This window comes from Passer montanus, unplaced genomic scaffold (assembly GCF_014805655.1).
Source record: "Passer montanus isolate IOZ18808 unplaced genomic scaffold, ASM1480565v1 scaffold59, whole genome shotgun sequence".
Lineage (NCBI taxonomy): Eukaryota > Metazoa > Chordata > Aves > Passeriformes > Passeridae > Passer > Passer montanus.
This window is the reverse complement of record NW_024370926.1, coordinates 2,422,398-2,440,718: the sequence shown is the minus strand read 5'-3', so window position 1 is coordinate 2,440,718 and position 18,321 is coordinate 2,422,398. Positions and strand designations below refer to the sequence as shown.

Here is an 18,321-nt window from a genome sequence, read left to right as displayed (position 1 = left end):
CCTTAAGGCATCAACCCACTGCCCAATTATCACAGCAATAAGGACAGGGAGCACGTTTGGAGGGTGCATTTCTTGCCCTGCTGCTCGTACCTTTGTACCAGCTGATGGATGGCTTGGGAGCTCCTGTCACCTTGCAGGCCAGCTTGACTGTCTCTCCCAGCTCAGCTGTGCAGTCTGCCAGTTCTTCCTCAAAGTCTGGAGGGACTGAAATATCAGAGGGAGCGTGTTAGTCTGGAGGAAGGGGCTCTGTCCATGGCATGGCTGCTGCTAAGTGAGATAAGAATAATTTTTGCAAACCTGTGAGGTTCAGAATGGAAAAACTGAACAGGAAATTTTAGCAGCTCAAGACTTAATAGGTGACATGCTCTCCTTGCTTGTCTGAGACTAAATTCAGTCTGTAACATGTCTGTTGTTGGCTATAAAGTTAGGCCATATGAAAAAAATGGAATTTGTTGCTGATCTGGAATTACTTTAGACCATGATTTTAATAAGTACATCCATTATTCAGACACCACGCATCTGTCACCATTAAGGCAATTCCTCAAATAAAATGCAGCCTGGAATCCAAGCTAGCATTCTGCTGGTGTCCTTACAATGAAATCTATGCTTTCATTGAGTCATAGAATTATAGAGTGGTTTGGGTTGCAAGAGACCTTAAAGATCATCCCATCCCACCCCTGCCATGGGCAGGGACACCTTCCACTCTCCCAGGTTGCTCTGAGCCCCATCCAGCCTGGCCTTGGACACTTCCAGGCATCCAGGGGCAGCCACAACTTTGGGCAACCTGTTCCTTTATTAAGTGACATTTCTTTTAACCCATTGCTCCCATATGAAACCATACGAAATTATTCTGATAGTCTTCATCACTAAAACACTTTACTAAAGGCACAAAATTAAGTGCCCAGACTTGTTTGCAGTGTATTTAGACTAAATCCAATGCTGTTCTGGCATTTTAAGATGCCAAATATATCCTTACACTATAGTGGACACCATTTGTAGCTGATGCCTGGAAAATAAAAAGGTCTTATACCCCTACTGATAGATTTTGTGGATTGAAAATTGGTGGAATCTCAAATGACACTGAGACTGATGAAACATTAATGACCAGCCAAATTCCAAAGCAAACCCAGGTGCAAAGATAGAACAGTGTAAGTCAGGAGTCAAGTAAAGAGTCTGGAACCCAGTGAAGTCACAGGGTCTTTTGTACTGGGGTGTGTAGGAGTCTGGATCAGGGCACAACACCAACTCTCCCTGCCTTTCCTCCAGGAGAGGTGTTTCAACCCTCAGATTATCTTCTAGGCTTCTTCTGGACTCACTGCAGCAGCTCCACGTCCATTTTATTTTGGAGACCCCACAGCTAGACAGAGCACTGCAGGTGGGATCCCACAAGAGCAGAGCAGAGGGGCAGAATCCCCTCCCTGGACCTGCTCCCACATTTAATGACCATAAACAGCTTCTCTCTCTCTTTCATAATTTCCTGAACCTTAAACCTAAAACCTTAAACCTGAACTTAAAACCTCAGGTTTCAGCTTTTATATTTTTATATTTTTCACATTCTGTGCCGCTTTAGTGTGTTGTTCTGAGCTTCATAACAAGGGATGGTGAGCTCTCTGCACAGAGCAGGGAGACAAAACAATTCCTGCTCCAGCTGGGCACCAAGGACAAATGATCCAAATCTCAGCCCAAGAGCACAAACCCCGTGGGCTGGAGAGAGAAAAACAAGCAGGGTGGGACTGCAGGGGCTGCAGCTGGGATTGGACACTGAACTGCAATGTGCACATGGAGCAGAGCTGATCCCAGGGAGAGACCCCGGCAGCGCTCGTGCATTTTGGGACCATTTGGGTTCATCTTGGGTGCAGCCCTGGCTGGGCTCTGGTGCTGCCCAAGGAGAATCCATTGAAGCCTTTGAATCAATCCCTGCTTTATTCTTTAGCTCTGTCCAGTCTCTAGTCTAGAACTCTGTTCTAGGTCAGCCTTCACAAGGCATCAAACCAAGGAGACCATCCAAGAAGAAAACTGGTGAGGTTTGGGTTGTCTGGTGCCACACTTACTCCAGATGGGCTCGCTGATCCTCTGCTGGATGCCCAAGATCTCCTTCACCCAGGAGTTCTTGATGTTCACGGTCCGCGCCTGCAGCAGGTACTTGCGCACCAAGTCCTCGCGCTCGTGCCAGATCTCAAAGGCCCGGTCATCCCCTTCCACCAGGTCATTCACATCTATGTTGTTCAGCTGAGTGACAGAAGGGGCAAGAAAGTCGCCAAAAATCCTCTGTTTTTAAGGAATTCCCAACAGCAAAAAGGGGTAATCTGCGCTTACTTCAAAGATTTTTCAGATTGCGTCAGCAAGGCAACATGGCTTTGGATGAAGAGCAATCAGAGCTACTTTGAGAGTTGTTTTCCCTGCTATATTTGACTTTCTGGTTACCAAACTGACATTTTCCTGGGGTTAGTTTTTCAGGAAAACAATGTCCAGCATTAAAAGTTATCCCAGGGGTGGGACACACTGGCCCTGAAGGGCTGGGCCCAGGCAACATGGAAAAAAATAGGGAATAGGCAATCTCTGGACAAAGCATAGATATGTTTCCATTTTATTTTTCTTGGAAAAGAGTATCTGCCTATGAATATTGACAAGGACTTTCAATAAGTCCTGGCTGGACTTGGTCAAGAAATCCATGGGTTTTCTGGTTGGCTGGCTGTTTTTTATTGGAGTCAAGCATCTCCTGCCTTGTGAAAATGCTTTCCTCAATTTCTGGCAGTTTAACCCTGAATGTCTGAAGATGAGTGGGTCAAATCCTCTGAAATTTTCCATTTCTGAACAGGAATTCATGTCAGAAAAGGACATAACCAGCAGAGAAAACCTGACTGAATTCAGCAAATAAGATTCCCTCTAATTTACTCCCAACATTACAAACTGCCAAAACCAGAGATTTACGAATGCAAGAAAAAACTATAGGCAGCAAAATCCATATCAATATAATATATTTATGCTATTAATTAGATGACGTAACAGAAATAAATAAATGCTTGTACTTGTAATCTCCATGCTGCATGGTAAAGTCCACCCTGATGGTTTCTGACATGTTTAAAATAGATATTTTGGGATAAATGTAGATTCTACTTGTGCTTCAAATAGTTTTTGAAGCAAAGGAATAGCTCAGAAAGATTAGAAGAATGTTCAAGCTGGATATAAAAGTGAAGGTCTAATTGACAGAGAAATGCTTTATGTGAGGATAAAGTGATCAGACCTTCATGATGTTCTTGAAGATGTAGCTGTAGGTGTCAGTCTTTGTGTCTCGCTTTGGTTTGCAGATCACAATATAATTTTTGAAGAGGAAAACATGTCTTTTGTGTCCTTTCCACGCCATTCGAGCTCCTGGAGCTCCTTCCCACACAATGAAGTGGCCCTGAGAGGAAAAAGAAGGAAGAGCACATAGTGATACGTCTGGAATAATTACCACAGTTATGTCTCACCATCATTTTTCAGTGCCCAGATGACAAATGTTTCCTGTTGCATCATCCCCTGATGTTTCTCTGGTTTATTAAAGCCCAGCAGATGGTTTCTAATGCTAAAGGTGACTCATCAGACACAGCCAGTGGTTATTATTACATTGACATTTAAATGGTATTATTTGGTGCCAGAAAAATAGACAGCTCTTTTCAGGTAGAAACAGCCTTGGAAATATTAAAGGAAGATTGTATTTTGTGTGTTGTACAGTCACTTTATATGATTTGGTCACCTTCACCAGAGCAGGACATTAATTTCACACAGTTTCAGACACAGACAGCTCAATTAGTGACATGGGTATCCCCTGGCATCTCTAGGGAGAAGTAAACACTCAAGGCGTGTGACTGGACAATTTTTGGATGCCTAAATGTGGAGAAATGAATGCCCACCACAGCATCACTGTAATTTAGCCTTACAACTCCACTCAGCAATACACTGTGATTCCCATGGAAAACACTGGATGCAGACGGAATAAATTACCTGCCTGGTAGAACACAGTAAATCTATAAAGAAACAGGAATTTGAGTGAGCATGTTGGAGGTCCTGGACTAAAGTGTCCTAATAGCTGGGGCACCTAAAAAGCCACACACCTGGTCCATGGGATAAACCTGGGGGAGCACAGGGCTCTGTTGATGCCTGTAACTTCAGGAGCTGCCCCGTGTTTTCCCAATAATGAGTAAAAACCCTTCTAGATCATGTAGGAGCCCAGAACAATTTTATTCCTGTTTGATGAGCATGTTAAAAAAGGCAAATAACTGCATTATGTGTGAATTATTCCATAAGCATCCATGCTCTGGTGTTTCAAACCTCAGTGGAGTCAGAACACCAATTTCTGGACAACAATAAGTTAAATAAGCAAATAATCTCTTTCAGATATAATTCTACAATATAATATAATGTAATAGAATGTAATGTAATGTAATATATATAATATAGATTCTATATATAAATATAACATATAACTTAATAATATATAATAATTAAATAACAATTATAATAACCAATGTATAATTATACAGTAATATCATTATAATATTAATATAGTAATAATATAGTAATATGTTAACATAATAATTAGATATAATAACATAATAATTAATTATATATTAATAATTTAATAATACATTTTTCAATGTATATATTTAAATATATAATTATTTAATAATATTTATTTTTAATTATATAGCAATTATAATCACCAATATACAATATCTATTCTATTATTGCAATATTAATATAGTAATTATATATTAATATATTAATATAGTAGTGAGGTATAATAATTAACATAGCAATTATATATAATAATTTAATAATTTAATAGATCTAATAACACTATAATACAGTATAATATCTCTAATAATAAGCTAATCCAATATAATATAATTCCTAAATAATTTTCTTCTAAGAATTCAGGCTCCTTAGAAACTGGGGAAGGCACACATGGAACCAGCAGTGACTGGGAAATTCCAGTTACCTGGCGGATGGGCTCCCCAAGGCTCTCCAAGGTCCCTGGATAATTCTCAATGAGTGAGACGTGGAGGTTGTTCTCTGCTCTCCGGGTGAGGGCAGACACAATGGCATAGGCCTGCTCCAGCAAAGTGCAGTTCTGGCTGTTTCTGGCCTTGTTTCGGATTAATTCCTGTAGGTGAGTGAAGAAAAAATTAGTGGATAATCAGAGAAAAAATAAGTAGTTCCTTCAGAGCCAAAGATTTTCTCAACACCTGCTCTGTCTCTTTCATCTCAGCAAATTTTATCCTACAAACTGCTTAGATAACAAAGTATTTTCTTTCCTATCTACTCAGCAGTATTAAAGACTAACCAGTCTGTCACAGTTGTATTTTCTGGAAAAATCCCTTCGCCCAGGATTCTTCTCCTGGGAAGCTGAGAAGCCTCAGAGAAAAATGAAAACAATAATTATCTGATTAGCTTCTCCTGTGTTTTGCTGCTTTGGAATGGGGTTGGAGATTGTTTACCCACAGGTGGTTGTTTCATTGGTTTCATGTGAATTGTTTTGACTCATTGGCCAATCAAGGTCAAGCTGTGTCGAGACTCTGGAAAGAGTCACCAGTTTTACTATTATCTTTTTAGCCTTCTGTCTGTATCCTTTCTGTATTCTTTAATATAATATAGTATTTTAAAATAATGAATTAGCCTTCTAAGAACATGGAGTCAGATTCATCATTCCTTCCTTCATCTGGGAACCTCACAAATACAATAGCAGTCTGTTTTTTCCTTATATCAGTTGATGTCAAGCAGATAAAGTTGAAAAAAAACACAAGATATGCTTTGGTGGTTGAAAACCAAACATTCCAAAGTGATCCTAAATGTATCCATTGCATTTCTCTTCTGCTTACACTCACAATAGCAGAGAACAAGGAATTCATGTGCTGAGTCAACATTAGATTAATAAAAAGAGAGGTTGGAAAAAAAGTGAAATGGCATTTTCCCTGTTCTTCCCACATTCGTTCCTGTTCCACTCTTTCAGCAATGAAGGCATGGAAAATGCCTTTGCTCCTCCAAGAGGTCCTTAAAAATGTTGCTGTTTGTGAGCAAGATTGTGTTCAAAAGTAGAAAGTTCTTCAAAAATATCCAAACTGCTCCTTTATACAACACCAGAATACATAAATATTTTGCCATGGTTATTTTCTTCCTGAGTATCCTAGTGCTATTCCCCATAAAAATACTGTCTAAAATGCTGCTCTGAAATGTTTGCACTCTAAAACAGTGGAACAGATGCAAACATGAAAGACAAAATATTTCAGGATGGTAGAATGGGGCAAAGCTTTTCAGAAAACAGGAATTTCATCTTACTATAATATCAGAATAAAACATAAGGAAAAGAAGTGGTGTGTCATTATCTTAGACCTGAAAACTGCTTATTTTGGTAACATAGATGTTGCTGAGTTTGAAGCATATTTATACCTGTCATCCAATATATTATATTATATTACATTATATTATATTACATTATATTACATTATATTACATTATATTACATTATATTACATTATATTACATTATATTACATTATATTATATTATATTACATTTTTTCATATATTTAAAGATAAAGCTCACTGAACTTGATGGGGTTGGATTCTGTGAACCTCCACCTGGATTTACATTTACAAAACTATTTGGAGAACACCACCACTGGTGATGATTAATCTCTTATTTACTCAAGCAGTTTTCAATTGTAGTTTTATCAGAAGGAAGTCAAGAAAAAAAGAAATAAAAATAAAATCTTTTTCTGCACAAGCTGCACAGAGCAGAACATAAACCTGTAAACACATCTCTTTACCTTAATTATTGTCTGGTACTGCTGGATCCTGTTTATGGGTTTTTCCAGGTAGTGCTGCAGTGGTGGGATAAGTGGCTGTGAGGGATCTTCATTAGTTAAAAATTCATCTGTGTATCTCTGAAAAAATACATGGGATAACAAGGAAAGGCTGTTATAAAGAGCAGAAGAAAAAATCCTGAGTAGCTGGAACAGAGAAACAAGATTTGCTTACCGATATTTATGATTTATGTGGTTCTCTTGGTCTTATAATATGGTGACCTTTAAAATGTCCCTTAATTACAATTACATTATGGTCTAAGACAGTGGGACAAATGCAGTCCTGAAAGACAAAATATTTCAGAATGGTAGAATGGGGCAAAGCTTTTCAGAAAATAAGAATTTCATCTTACTGTAATATCAGTATAAAACATAAGGAAAAGGAGTGGTAAGTCATTATGTTAGACCTGAAAACTGCTTATTTTTGTAACAAATGTTGCTGAGTTTGAAGCAAATTTATACCTGTCATCCAACATAATATGTATTATATTATATTATATTATATTATATTATATTATATTATATTATATTATATTACATTTTTTCATATATTTAAAGATAAAGCTCACTGAACTTGATGGGGTTGGATTCTGTGAACCTCCACCTGGATTTACATTTACAAAACTATTTGGAGAACACCACCACTGGTGATGATTAATCTCTTATTTACTCAAGCAGTTTTCAATTGTAGTTTTATCAGAAGGAAGTCAAGAAAAAAAGAAATAAAAATAAAATCTTTTTCTGCACAAGCTGCACAGAGCAGAACATAAACCTGTAAACACATCTCTTTACCTTAATTATTGTCTGGTACTGCTGGATCCTGTTTATGGGTTTTTCCAGGTAGTGCTGCAGTGGTGGGATAAGTGGCTGTGAGGGATCTTCATTAGTTAAAAATTCATCTGTGTATCTCTGAAAAAATACATGGGATAACAAGGAAAGGCTGTTATAAAGAGCAGAAGAAAAAATCCTGAGTAGCTGGAACAGAGAAACAAGATTTGCTTACCGATATTTATGATTTATGTGGTTCTCTTGGTCTTATAATATGGTGACCTTTAAAATGTCCCTTAATTACAATTACATAAACACAGCCATGTTCATGTCTGTATAAGTATATGTAAATATGTTCCATATTGGACATACTAACCATAAAAAGCTAGAAAGTTAACTAAAAATCATTAGTTCTAATAATTTTTAAAGTTTAATTATGTCCCTTAATTACAATTACATAAACACAGCCATGTTCATGTCTGTATAATTTTTGTAATATTAATAAATGCATAAGTATATGTAAATATGTTCCCATATTGGCCATACTAACCATAAAAAGCTAGAAAGTGAACTAAAAATCATTAGCTTTAATAATTTTTAAAGTTTAATTCATTTTAAATCAATAAATTTTTGCTATTATATGAACCTTTTGAGGTTCATATTTATGATTAACAATGACATTTCTTGATGGAGTGAGTTACAGGATGAACTTCCCACAGGTGCTTTGGCTCCTGCCTTACCTTGTAGAAATCCTGGACAGCTTTGCTGACGACAATTGACTCTGCCTGGACCCTTCCCACCAGGTACTGGATGTACCTGTTAAACTCTGCTTCGTGCTTGATGAAGCACATGGCCACGTCGTCGTCGGTGTCACAGCCCTGCAGGCTCCGCAGGAACACACTGTGGGCACAGGAGCACAGGGCATCTCAGGAGAAGGGGCTGGAGTGAGGCTAAACACAGCCCCAGCAGCCAGGCTGGGAATCGGGAGATGCCATGCGAGCACAGGTGAAGGGAAATTGTCCTGGGGTGTAAGATGTGGTTTGGGGGTGGTTTTATTTCCATCTGTCAGAGCTGGGGCAGTTCTTGTCTGTTCATGGGGCAGTTTTCTTTTCCTCTCCCACAGCCACTCCTCCCTCCAGGAGATCTCTGCTGTCCATGGCCACTGAGTGTCCCTGCAGGGCTGATCAAATTCCAGCATCCCATGGGGAGATGCTCCGCCCAGGGCAGGAGCCAAGCATTCCTACCTGGATCCAATCTGAGCCTGGAACAGCACAGCAGCCTTTGGCCACTGCATTCCCAGAGGAGCAGCTTTCTCCTGCCCTGCATTCCCAGAGGAAGAGCAGGCCCATCTCCAGCAGCCCTGGAGCTGCAGAGGAAAACTGCAGCCTTGTGCAGGATCCCTGCTCCAGCAGAAGCACAGCTGGCACTGCAGGAGGGCTGAGCCCCCATGGGATGGGACTGTGCCACCACCCTGACCCACAGGGCTCAGCTCCTGCTCTGACTCTGGCTGTGGTTTGTTTTCTTTTTTTGTACTATTGCATTTGTATTTTTAATTTTCCTATTAAAGAACTGTTCTTCCTATTTTCATATCTTTGCCTGAGAGCCCCTTAATTTCAAAAATTATAATAAATCAGAGGGAGGAGGTTTGCATTTTCCATTTCTAGGGAGGCTCCTGCCTTCCTTAGCAGACACCTGTCTTTTCAACCAAGGAAGAAATGATGGGGGGAAATAAGAGATGTTGCCACATTAGGATTAAACTACTCAGTGCCTCTTCACCCAGCACACTGCCATTCCTCTCAGCCGGGGCTTTGGACAATGGGCAGGAGGACAGGACAGGGGGAATGGCTTTATACTGACAGAGGGCTGGATTGGATGGGTTATTAGGAAGAAATTCTTCCTTGTGACAGTGGTGAGGCCCTGGCACAGGTTTCCCAAAGCAGCTGTGGCTGCCCCTGCCTCCCTGGAAAGTGTCCAAGGCCAGGTTGGATGGGTCTTGGAGCATCCTGGGATAGAGGAAGGTTTTGTGAAATTCATGGATGCTGACATCAGTTTTACCTGAATTAATATCTCTATGAAGACACCACTGAGGTGCCTGTAAGATCTTGCTGCTTTTTTAACATAATTCACTGTTTCTCAGTTAAATTCACTTGAAAGAGTAGGAAATGAGCTGTACACAGGAAGCCTTGTAGTTCTGAATGGGATTATGGAAGTCCTAACCCTGTGGTATGATTTAAGCCATGCCATCATTTACCCTCCTGAAAGGAACATCAATTCCCTTGCACCTCAGCAGTGCCAGTGCTCCACATCAGGAATAATAGTAAGAAAAGTAGTAATAATAATAAAAATATAAGTAATCATAACAGTATCAACAGTAAGTAGTAATAATAATAATAATAATGATAATTATAATAATGATAACAATAATAATTATACTATTTATTATAATAGTGATAACGATAATAAAATAATAGTAATGGTAGTAATAGTAGTAATAATAACAATAATAACAATAATAACAATAATAACAATAATAACAATAATAACAACAATAATGATAATGATAATGATAATAATAATAATAATAATAATAATAATAATAATAATGCCACTCTTTGGTCTTCAATGAAGGCACTTGGAAATGCCCACCTGGAATGGAAGCGACCAATGTCATCAATGTTCCTGAAGATGGTGGATTTCTGACTGGCAACAGCTCCTGGCACACTGGGACAGGTCTCAGTGTACCTAAGGTGATGAGTCTGGAGGAACTGTAAATCCTGAATGTAATCTTCCTCTGAGATCAGCAGCTCCTGAATGAGAACACTGAAGGGGAGACAGAGAGGCAGAAAGAAATCACAGAAAAATCATCACAATTGTCCTTATAAGGCTTTTAGACTGTAAAGTGGGGATTTATGATGAGAGGAAGCAACTCCTGGGGTAGAAAGATCCCCTCTGGGGATTGATGGATGCATGTGATGCCTTGAGGTTTAGCTTTCGTATTTTCCAGATTCTGTACTGCATTGGTGTACAGAACTCTGAATTTCATGTAAAGTGTTAGCAAGTTCTCCTCACAGTTCAGTCAGACAAAACAATCCTTTTCCAGCCCCAGAACCAAGGACACCATTGCAGCTTTGGGCCCAAAAAGTGTAAACAATGGAGAACTGAGGAGAGCAATCTGGGAGGATGGGACTGCATAACCTGAAGCTGTAATTGGACAATTAACCCCAATATGGAAATGGACCAAAACTTATAAAAGTGCGAAAACTTGTGACCTGGCATCCATCTTAGGTAGAGCCACAGCCTGGCTCTTGCACTGCCCAAGGTGTATCCTTTGAAGGCCTTTTTAATAAATACCTATTTTATTCATTTAAATCTATCTAGTCTCTGTTCCAGGTCAGCCTCTTAAGGCGTCATATGGATGGATGGATGGATGGATGGATGGATGGATGGATGGATGGATGGATGGATGGATGGATGGAGCCAGTGGAAGATATCCCCTTTCCACAGGACTTGTTGACATTAGATGGTGTTTAAGGTCCCTTCCAACCCAATCCATTCTAGGATTCTGTGACCTTGATTGCCTGGAATTTTCCTAAGCCTCTGTTCCAGGTCAGCCTCTTAAGGCGTCATATGGATGGATGGATGGATGGATGGATGGATGGATGGATGGATGGATGGATGGATGGATGGATGGATGGGGCCAGTGGAAGTCCTTTCCACAGGACTTGTTGACATTAGATGGTGTTTAAGGTCCCTTCCAACCCAATCCATTCTAGGATTCTGTGACCTTGGTTGCCTGGAATTTTCCTAAGCTGAAATCAATCACAAAATACAAGTGGCTCAAAAGGCAGGAAAATTCAAAGGTGCAAATACCAAATGACATGAGCTCACCTTAGCTTCCTTTTGTATTCATCTTCAGAAACAAACTCTCCAGGAAACTCTGGAATTTCTGTTGCTCCCCATTCTGGTGATAACTACAATATTAGAAAAAAAAATTAAAATAATTCTTGGAAGTGGACAGTGCTTTTATCTATACATACTGAGGAATATCTCTCATGCGTTCACAGTCCTGTTTAGTCCAACAATTACTAACCAGTGTGAAATTTCTTTTGTACTGGAGAATTTTTAGGTCTTTTCAACCCAGAAACCCCTGCACAGACCAGAAATATTGTCTAATAAAAACTTGAAAAAGTACAACCTTGTTCCAGACCCCTTCAACAACCTCCTCTGCTATCACTCCTTGCAAAAGGGACAGCTCTAAACTGCAACAGGAACAAGAAATTTTAAAGGAGAAATACCCAAACATGATCAGTCACCTTTAATTTCTTGTCCAGATAAGCTGGAGACACCCAACCCTGTCGAGAGGGACTCGATTTCGTGGGTTTAGTCCTGACCAGCCATTTCAGAGGATGAGCTGAATCCAGGACTTCCACATACTGTCCTTCCTTCAGGGTGATGGTCTCCTTGTCCGGTGCCGCGGGCACGTAGTCAGCAGTGACCATGTAGACATCAAAGATCTGCAGGCACAAAATTACAGTCACTTTGTGCTCCTATTTCCCTCGTGAAGAACTTCCCACCAAGATTCCTCTGGCCAGCTCTATCCAAGGCCACAGAGAATCAAGTTCTGACTTCCTGAAGTTCAGCTGTGAAAGCAAGAGCTGCCAAGTCATGGGTATGTCTTGATCATGTTGACTTGAACCACTTGTTCAGGATCACAGGGTGAGCATCAGAATTTGATTCTCTGAGCTGTGTATCACAGACACAACATTTAACTACTAAATACACCTACAAAACTGAATCACATCATGAAAGAGGATGGAGATCCCTACACCACAGTAGGTTGGTCATTCTAAGTTTAGTTTTCTCCTTGTGTCCAAGTTACCCATAGAGATGTCATACCTCCCCTCTGGAATCTCCATCTTCGGATTCAGAGGAGGATTCCTGAGCAATGGATGAAGGTCTGGATCGTCCATGGCGAGGAGATGCAGAGGGAGTTCTTGACTCATCATCACTTTCTGCACCTGGTACTCGAAGTTTAGCTGAAGAGCAGAGCAACAGCAAAGTATTTAATAATATCCCCAATGTAAACATCAACCAAATCTATCATAATTTTTCTTCTTTCTAGGAAGAGCATTCACAGTAATATTTAGTGTGATTTCCCATTGATATTTAGGATTAAATTAATAATTTGGATGCTTTAACACATGGTGTTGCAGGCCTACTGCATGTATTGCCACTGCACTGCAAGAATGCTTGTTGAAGAGTTAATGCCTCTATTTTTGCTCCAAGTTAAACTTTTTCTACAAGATGATCAGGGCAGACACAAACCAGAATTTTTCATCCAACTCAACAAATCACTGGATTACTGCACAGCTGTGCACAGAATTTTCAGCCTTAATTTGATTTTAAAATTCCACTGTGAGCTAAAACTTGAAGATGTGGGAAGTACAGAAACAGGATTCTTTCTGATTTCGGAATGATGAATGTCTGAGGAACTCAAAATACCTAAGATAGGCAAAGTACACTTATATTTTTACAATTTACTGTAATAGCTTTTTTCCTAGTTCAACATTCTAGACGGAAATGTGTAGGTTAGATGGATTTCTACTTAAATTTCTTACCCCTAAGCACTGAGAAATGTTCGTTTGCTTATATAGAATATCTCGAAACCTACTGTGTAAATCTCACTTATAATTAAGCAACACTTAAAAAAAGAGATGGAGTTTGGTTTTGGTTTTTTTTCTACCATAATTAAACTGTGTTTTTCAGATTCCTTACCCTGAGTTATTTTTGCAGATACCATTTCTGAGATACGTGAGGTGAGTTTCTGGAAGAACTCTTCTGAGCCAACATCAGCTAATGAAATAGGACTTTTGGGCACACCTTCTCTGCCAGCTTCAAGGTCTCCTGGAAAAAAAAAAAGAGAATTTGTTATTAAGCTGGCAGTGTCATTGAAAATTCATCTCTTTTTGAGTAATAAAAGTTTCTGTGGAAGGAAGGTTTAATTTTCTTCCCTTCTCCTGTTTTTAAAACTGTGCTTGCTTTCAAGTTCATCAAAATAATTCACCCTTGAACAGCGAGCAGTCCTGAAAGGTTCCAACTTTTCAGACAATTTCAAGAAAAGTGGACAAAAATGAATGGATACATGAAATACATTGGCAGTCTCAGCTGTAGATATGGAGGACAGGAAGAAGAGAGAGAAAACAGCTTCTCTTACCTTCAGAGGACTGAATAGTTCTGAAAAAGAGAATAAAGCAGAGTTAAAAGTTACAATAAAATGGGCAGTAAGGAGAGCTAAATGAGGAACACATCCCCCTTCTCCCACACATGCAACTTACCCCAATGTGGTCATGATGGCTTCTGACACCATCACACGCTCCTGGGTCAGGACTTCAGCCTCTTTCACTGCAAGATTGGGGTTTGTCATTAGAGGACAGAAGGCACAGAATGTCCTTTTTTAGCTATTTAGTGCAGGCACATTTTCTAGACTTGGATTACTGGGAGCACTGCAGCAGCTCCTGACCTGGGATATATATTCCCAGTCCTGGGATGGCAATGGTTTCTCCCTCCTCTCCCTGTCCGTGGAAAATATGTAATTGCCCCATTTCTCCACACTGCTCAAGTTATGCTCCTGCAGCTCTTGGTACAATAAAAATGTGGGATGCAAGGCAGGATAACAGAAAAATGGAATTCTTCACAGCTCTGCCCCAATTCCCAGTATACATTTGATTTCCCCCCATCTTATTGTGTGAAAAAAGGCCTTAGAAAACCCTACAAAAATCAAACAACTCTAATACAAAATACCTCAGCAGAGTGAAGCATTCAAAATAATTTTTCAAAAGGTGACTTTTCCCAGTTACTTTACATTGCCTTTCATTTCTTTAAATTTGTACTTAATTTGGTTGTTCCTTAGACTTGCGTTCTGTTTATACAGAAAATATGCTGCTGTTAATACAAGACAGAGTCAGAAATCCTAAATATTATAGAAGTAAAGAGTGCAACCATTTGCAAGAGAAGCAAAATCATAGCTGCTCTTGAGAAAATGCATTTTTTTTTTTGGGTGTGATTGGATAATTTGTTTAACAGTCACACTTGGTTTTTCGGAGTTTTTTTCCCCTTAGACACTGCATAAAAGGGAAATATAGGGAAATTGTTTGTGTTGGGGCAAAGATTTACCATCTGCAACTTCCAGGTTGGCAGTGCAGATGGACTGGCCAGCCTTGTTGGTGGCAATGCAGGTGTAAGCTCCACTGTACTTCTTCTTGACATCCAGCAGGATCAGGCTGTGGTGCATGTTGGAGCTGGCCAGTTTGTACCCAGGAGTGTCTGCTTTGATCCACAGGATGTCTTCCCGAGACTCTTCTTTCATCCAAGTGACTGTTGGTGGTGGATGTCCTAAAGAAAAATTCGTGCAATAAGCTTTAATCTTCCTGTTTGTGTTCCTCCCTTAAAATGATGAGCCTTGCTGTGAAAAAATGCTGGTTTGATCCATTTTCTGATACTTTCCCAACAATAACAGGCATAATATGCAATAAAGGAGGATAAACCATTTTACAGCATGCTCATAAAGACATAAAATCTTTCCATAAAAACAAAATTGTCAATCACCATACAATGCATGGTCAACATCCATCATACTGCAAAGTGTCATCATCCACATTTTTACATACAGAAAAATGGAGGTGAAAAAAAATAAGATGCTTTACTATGAAGTGTCTGTGTAAGAAATGTAAGTTGTGAGTAGAATCCCAGACTTCAGATATAGGAAATAAGGTTAAAATCACTTGGGGGCAGAGAGAGAAGAATGTGTTGTGAAATTACACATTTCAAGTGTTATTCAGAAAGATGAGGTATCTGCTCATTTACCTTCAACTTTGACAGATAATGTGATGCTTGCACCCTTTTTCACCTTCTTGTTTGTAAATCTTTCAAGGAATCTTGGCGGTATCAGCTGCTCATGGGAATCTGGAAATAATATTATTGAAGAAGCATGGTGAGTTTAGACTGAAAAATTCCTGGGGCTTCTGTTCTCACCTGCTGTGGCTTCTCTCACCTGTTTTGGATGGCTCTTCTTTCTCATAAGGATCTGAAACACAAGGAGAAAAAAACAACACGACAACTATAAATAAGTGTTAATCCAGGAGTTGCAGGAAAAAGCTCCCAAAGTGACTCCAGTGGAGAATATTACACAGAAATGTTGGTGTGATTTGTAAGAGCCCCTAAGTTTTAATGAAATTAACTTTTAAGGTTAATGAGGATGCGCAAAAATAAAACACCTGTTTATGAGACAACAGTCAGACCACAGAGAAGTGGCATCATCATCTTCTTAAACAGTAAATTTACAGGTGAATAAATTAGGAACCAAGAGTAGTGCACATCATCTTTTACCTGCAGACTTCTCCCCCCTCACCTAAGTTACCTTGAGAGGTTTCCTCAGTAAAAAATAAATATACAACATGACAAGTACCTCTGGAACAGCCCAAAACAGAGCAACACCCACCTTTGACTACCAGCCTGGCCGAGGAATATGCAGAGCCAGCAGAGTTGATGACAAAAATCAAGTATTGGCCGGCGTCTGCTTTGGTGACATCACGGATTTCCAGGGAGTGGAATTCCTGCCTGTCAGTCTTGAGGATACGATCTGAGGCCTTCAGGGGCTGCCCATTTTTGAACCAATAGAGACGAGGCTGAGGGTACCCTGTGAGGAGCAGTTACAGACACAGAGAACAAAATTCATTGGCAACGCTGATTTGGGAGCATCTCCAAACTGCCGGACCCTCTGCTGTTTCAAGGGTTTTAACAGGGCTCCTGTTTCAAGGGTTTAACCAATTAGGAATACTTAAAAAGGCATTAAATTCCATTTATCAGGCAAAATTATTTCCTGTCTCCTGAGTTTCTGGCACTCCTCATATTGTCTGCATGTGCAAACACCTTGGAGGTGGCAAAATTATTTCCTGTCTCCTGAGTTTCTGGCACTCCTCATATTGTCTGCATGTGCAAATGCCTTGGAGGTTGAAAAAATCAACACTTAGGTCTGATTTGAAAGGTTCATGAGGAGAAATGTTGAAGCCAAATGCATTCTCATAATTTTTATAGACAGCAACAGGAGAAAACAGGAAAATCCCTACCTCTCCCTACCAAAGCCAACACCAGAGGGATGTTTTTGCAGTTTTTACATTGTAGGAGCAACCCTTTAATGGAGGAAGGCAAGTCCATGACTGCTTAATTTATTGAAGAGAATAAAGGAGAGTGACTTCATTTTTATTAATATTATTACATAATTATGATTAATATAAATATGTTACACTAGATCTAGTTGTTTATGCTATATAAATATATATGTAGTATCTAATGATAGCTATTAATAATGATAACAAATAATGTCAAGCTTATTATTTCTAATGCTCCTGTGCTCAGAGAAATCCAGAATTCAGTTTTCAGAAACACATTATGCCTGGATATATGGACAAAAAATGAGGCTTAATCTGCCTGAGTCCGCTCCAACAGCTCCTGTTCAGCAGCATGAACACATTCCCCAGCTGGTTTGTGCAGAAATAGTGCAAGGTGCTCAGCCTGAGGTCACAGCTGTAGAAGAACACCTTGGAAAACCTTGTCCAGCACTTCAACCTGATATCAGACCTGGAAAACTGACAATACCATGGGATTCACTCACCTTTCACCTTCAGGTGAAATTTAGCCAGCGATGCTCCAGGTGCCACGTGAATATCATGAAGCTCATCAAAGATCTGGGGCAACTGCTCCTCCTCAGTGGTGGATTCCTCCTGTTCTCGGCTAAGCAGCAATTGGGATTAGAAAGAAGAAAATCAGGACTCCAGGTAAGAGTTTGGAATCAGAATGACCTATTTTAGGTAAATTCAGTCTCTGGGTTTTGGCATCCTGAGGACAGACTCAGCACCATCTGACATTAAAAGTAACAGAGTGATTCCTTGAGGAAATACCCCAGCTTGCCTGAAGGCTCCAGAGCAATTCTGCCCATGATAAATGTGCAGCTGTTGCAGTTATTGCATCTCAGCTGGGCTGGATGCTCCTTTATGGCATTATCCTGGCCCTGCTCAACACAGCAAACCCAACCCTGGCATAAATACACAGATTGATCTCACTGAGTCAGAGGTTAGAGCCACAGTTCCATATTTTACCTTGAAATATATTCCTTGGCACTGTAATAAGATGATGTCTCTGTTGCATCTGCTGCTGTCTCATAGTCTGTGCTCGTCACTGTTAAATGGAAGAAGATAGGTCTTGAATCATCTGAGCTTTGAAAATATTTTTCTTGCTTAAATAGTTCTTACTGATTTTAGTTCCCTTACTAATTTGAGTGACTGGCAGGTGGATTTTATATTGTACTGTGGTAGGATCCTACACGTCCCGGGATTATGAAATGCCCCTCTGTTCACCCCAAAAGCTTTGCTCTGAACCTTGCCTTGGAGTTAGCAAAACCCAGCTAAACCCAAGAAGTTTGCAAGTGAAAATTTTGTGGCCAAAACATCTTGCTTTAAAATGTAAATAGTGTGGAGATTCTCAGTTCAGTCGAAGAAAGAACAGAGATAATTTCTCCCAGGCTGAGCCTGAGAATCTTAGAGGAAAGAATTAAAACAATTACCTCTCTTTCTGTAACAAGCTAAACCCAAGAAGTTTGCAAGTGAAAATTTTGTGGCCAAAACATCTTGCTTTAAAATGTAAATAGTGTGGAGA

The 18,321-nt window shown here is 39.7% G+C and overlaps 1 protein-coding gene across 1 annotated transcript in view; it reads right to left on the bottom strand.

The window, feature by feature from the left end:
• OBSCN (obscurin, cytoskeletal calmodulin and titin-interacting RhoGEF) overlaps positions 1-18,321 on the bottom strand; it is a 181,967-nt gene that overhangs the window by 48,462 nt on the left and 115,184 nt on the right. The window contains exons 66-84 of the mRNA XM_039726425.1: positions 17,766-17,844; positions 17,282-17,400; positions 16,109-16,306; positions 15,662-15,694; positions 15,475-15,573; positions 14,785-15,003; positions 13,947-14,013; positions 13,826-13,845; positions 13,387-13,515; positions 12,508-12,647; positions 11,925-12,125; positions 11,500-11,582; positions 10,258-10,431; positions 8,352-8,511; positions 7,636-7,752; positions 4,982-5,146; positions 3,245-3,403; positions 2,052-2,229; positions 91-204 (exon numbers count right to left, since the gene is read on the bottom strand). Coding sequence (XP_039582359.1) covers positions 91-204; positions 2,052-2,229; positions 3,245-3,403; positions 4,982-5,146; positions 7,636-7,752; positions 8,352-8,511; positions 10,258-10,431; positions 11,500-11,582; positions 11,925-12,125; positions 12,508-12,647; positions 13,387-13,515; positions 13,826-13,845; positions 13,947-14,013; positions 14,785-15,003; positions 15,475-15,573; positions 15,662-15,694; positions 16,109-16,306; positions 17,282-17,400; positions 17,766-17,844 — 2,454 coding nt within the window. The remainder of the gene's footprint in view (positions 1-90; positions 205-2,051; positions 2,230-3,244; positions 3,404-4,981; positions 5,147-7,635; positions 7,753-8,351; positions 8,512-10,257; positions 10,432-11,499; positions 11,583-11,924; positions 12,126-12,507; positions 12,648-13,386; positions 13,516-13,825; positions 13,846-13,946; positions 14,014-14,784; positions 15,004-15,474; positions 15,574-15,661; positions 15,695-16,108; positions 16,307-17,281; positions 17,401-17,765; positions 17,845-18,321) is intronic.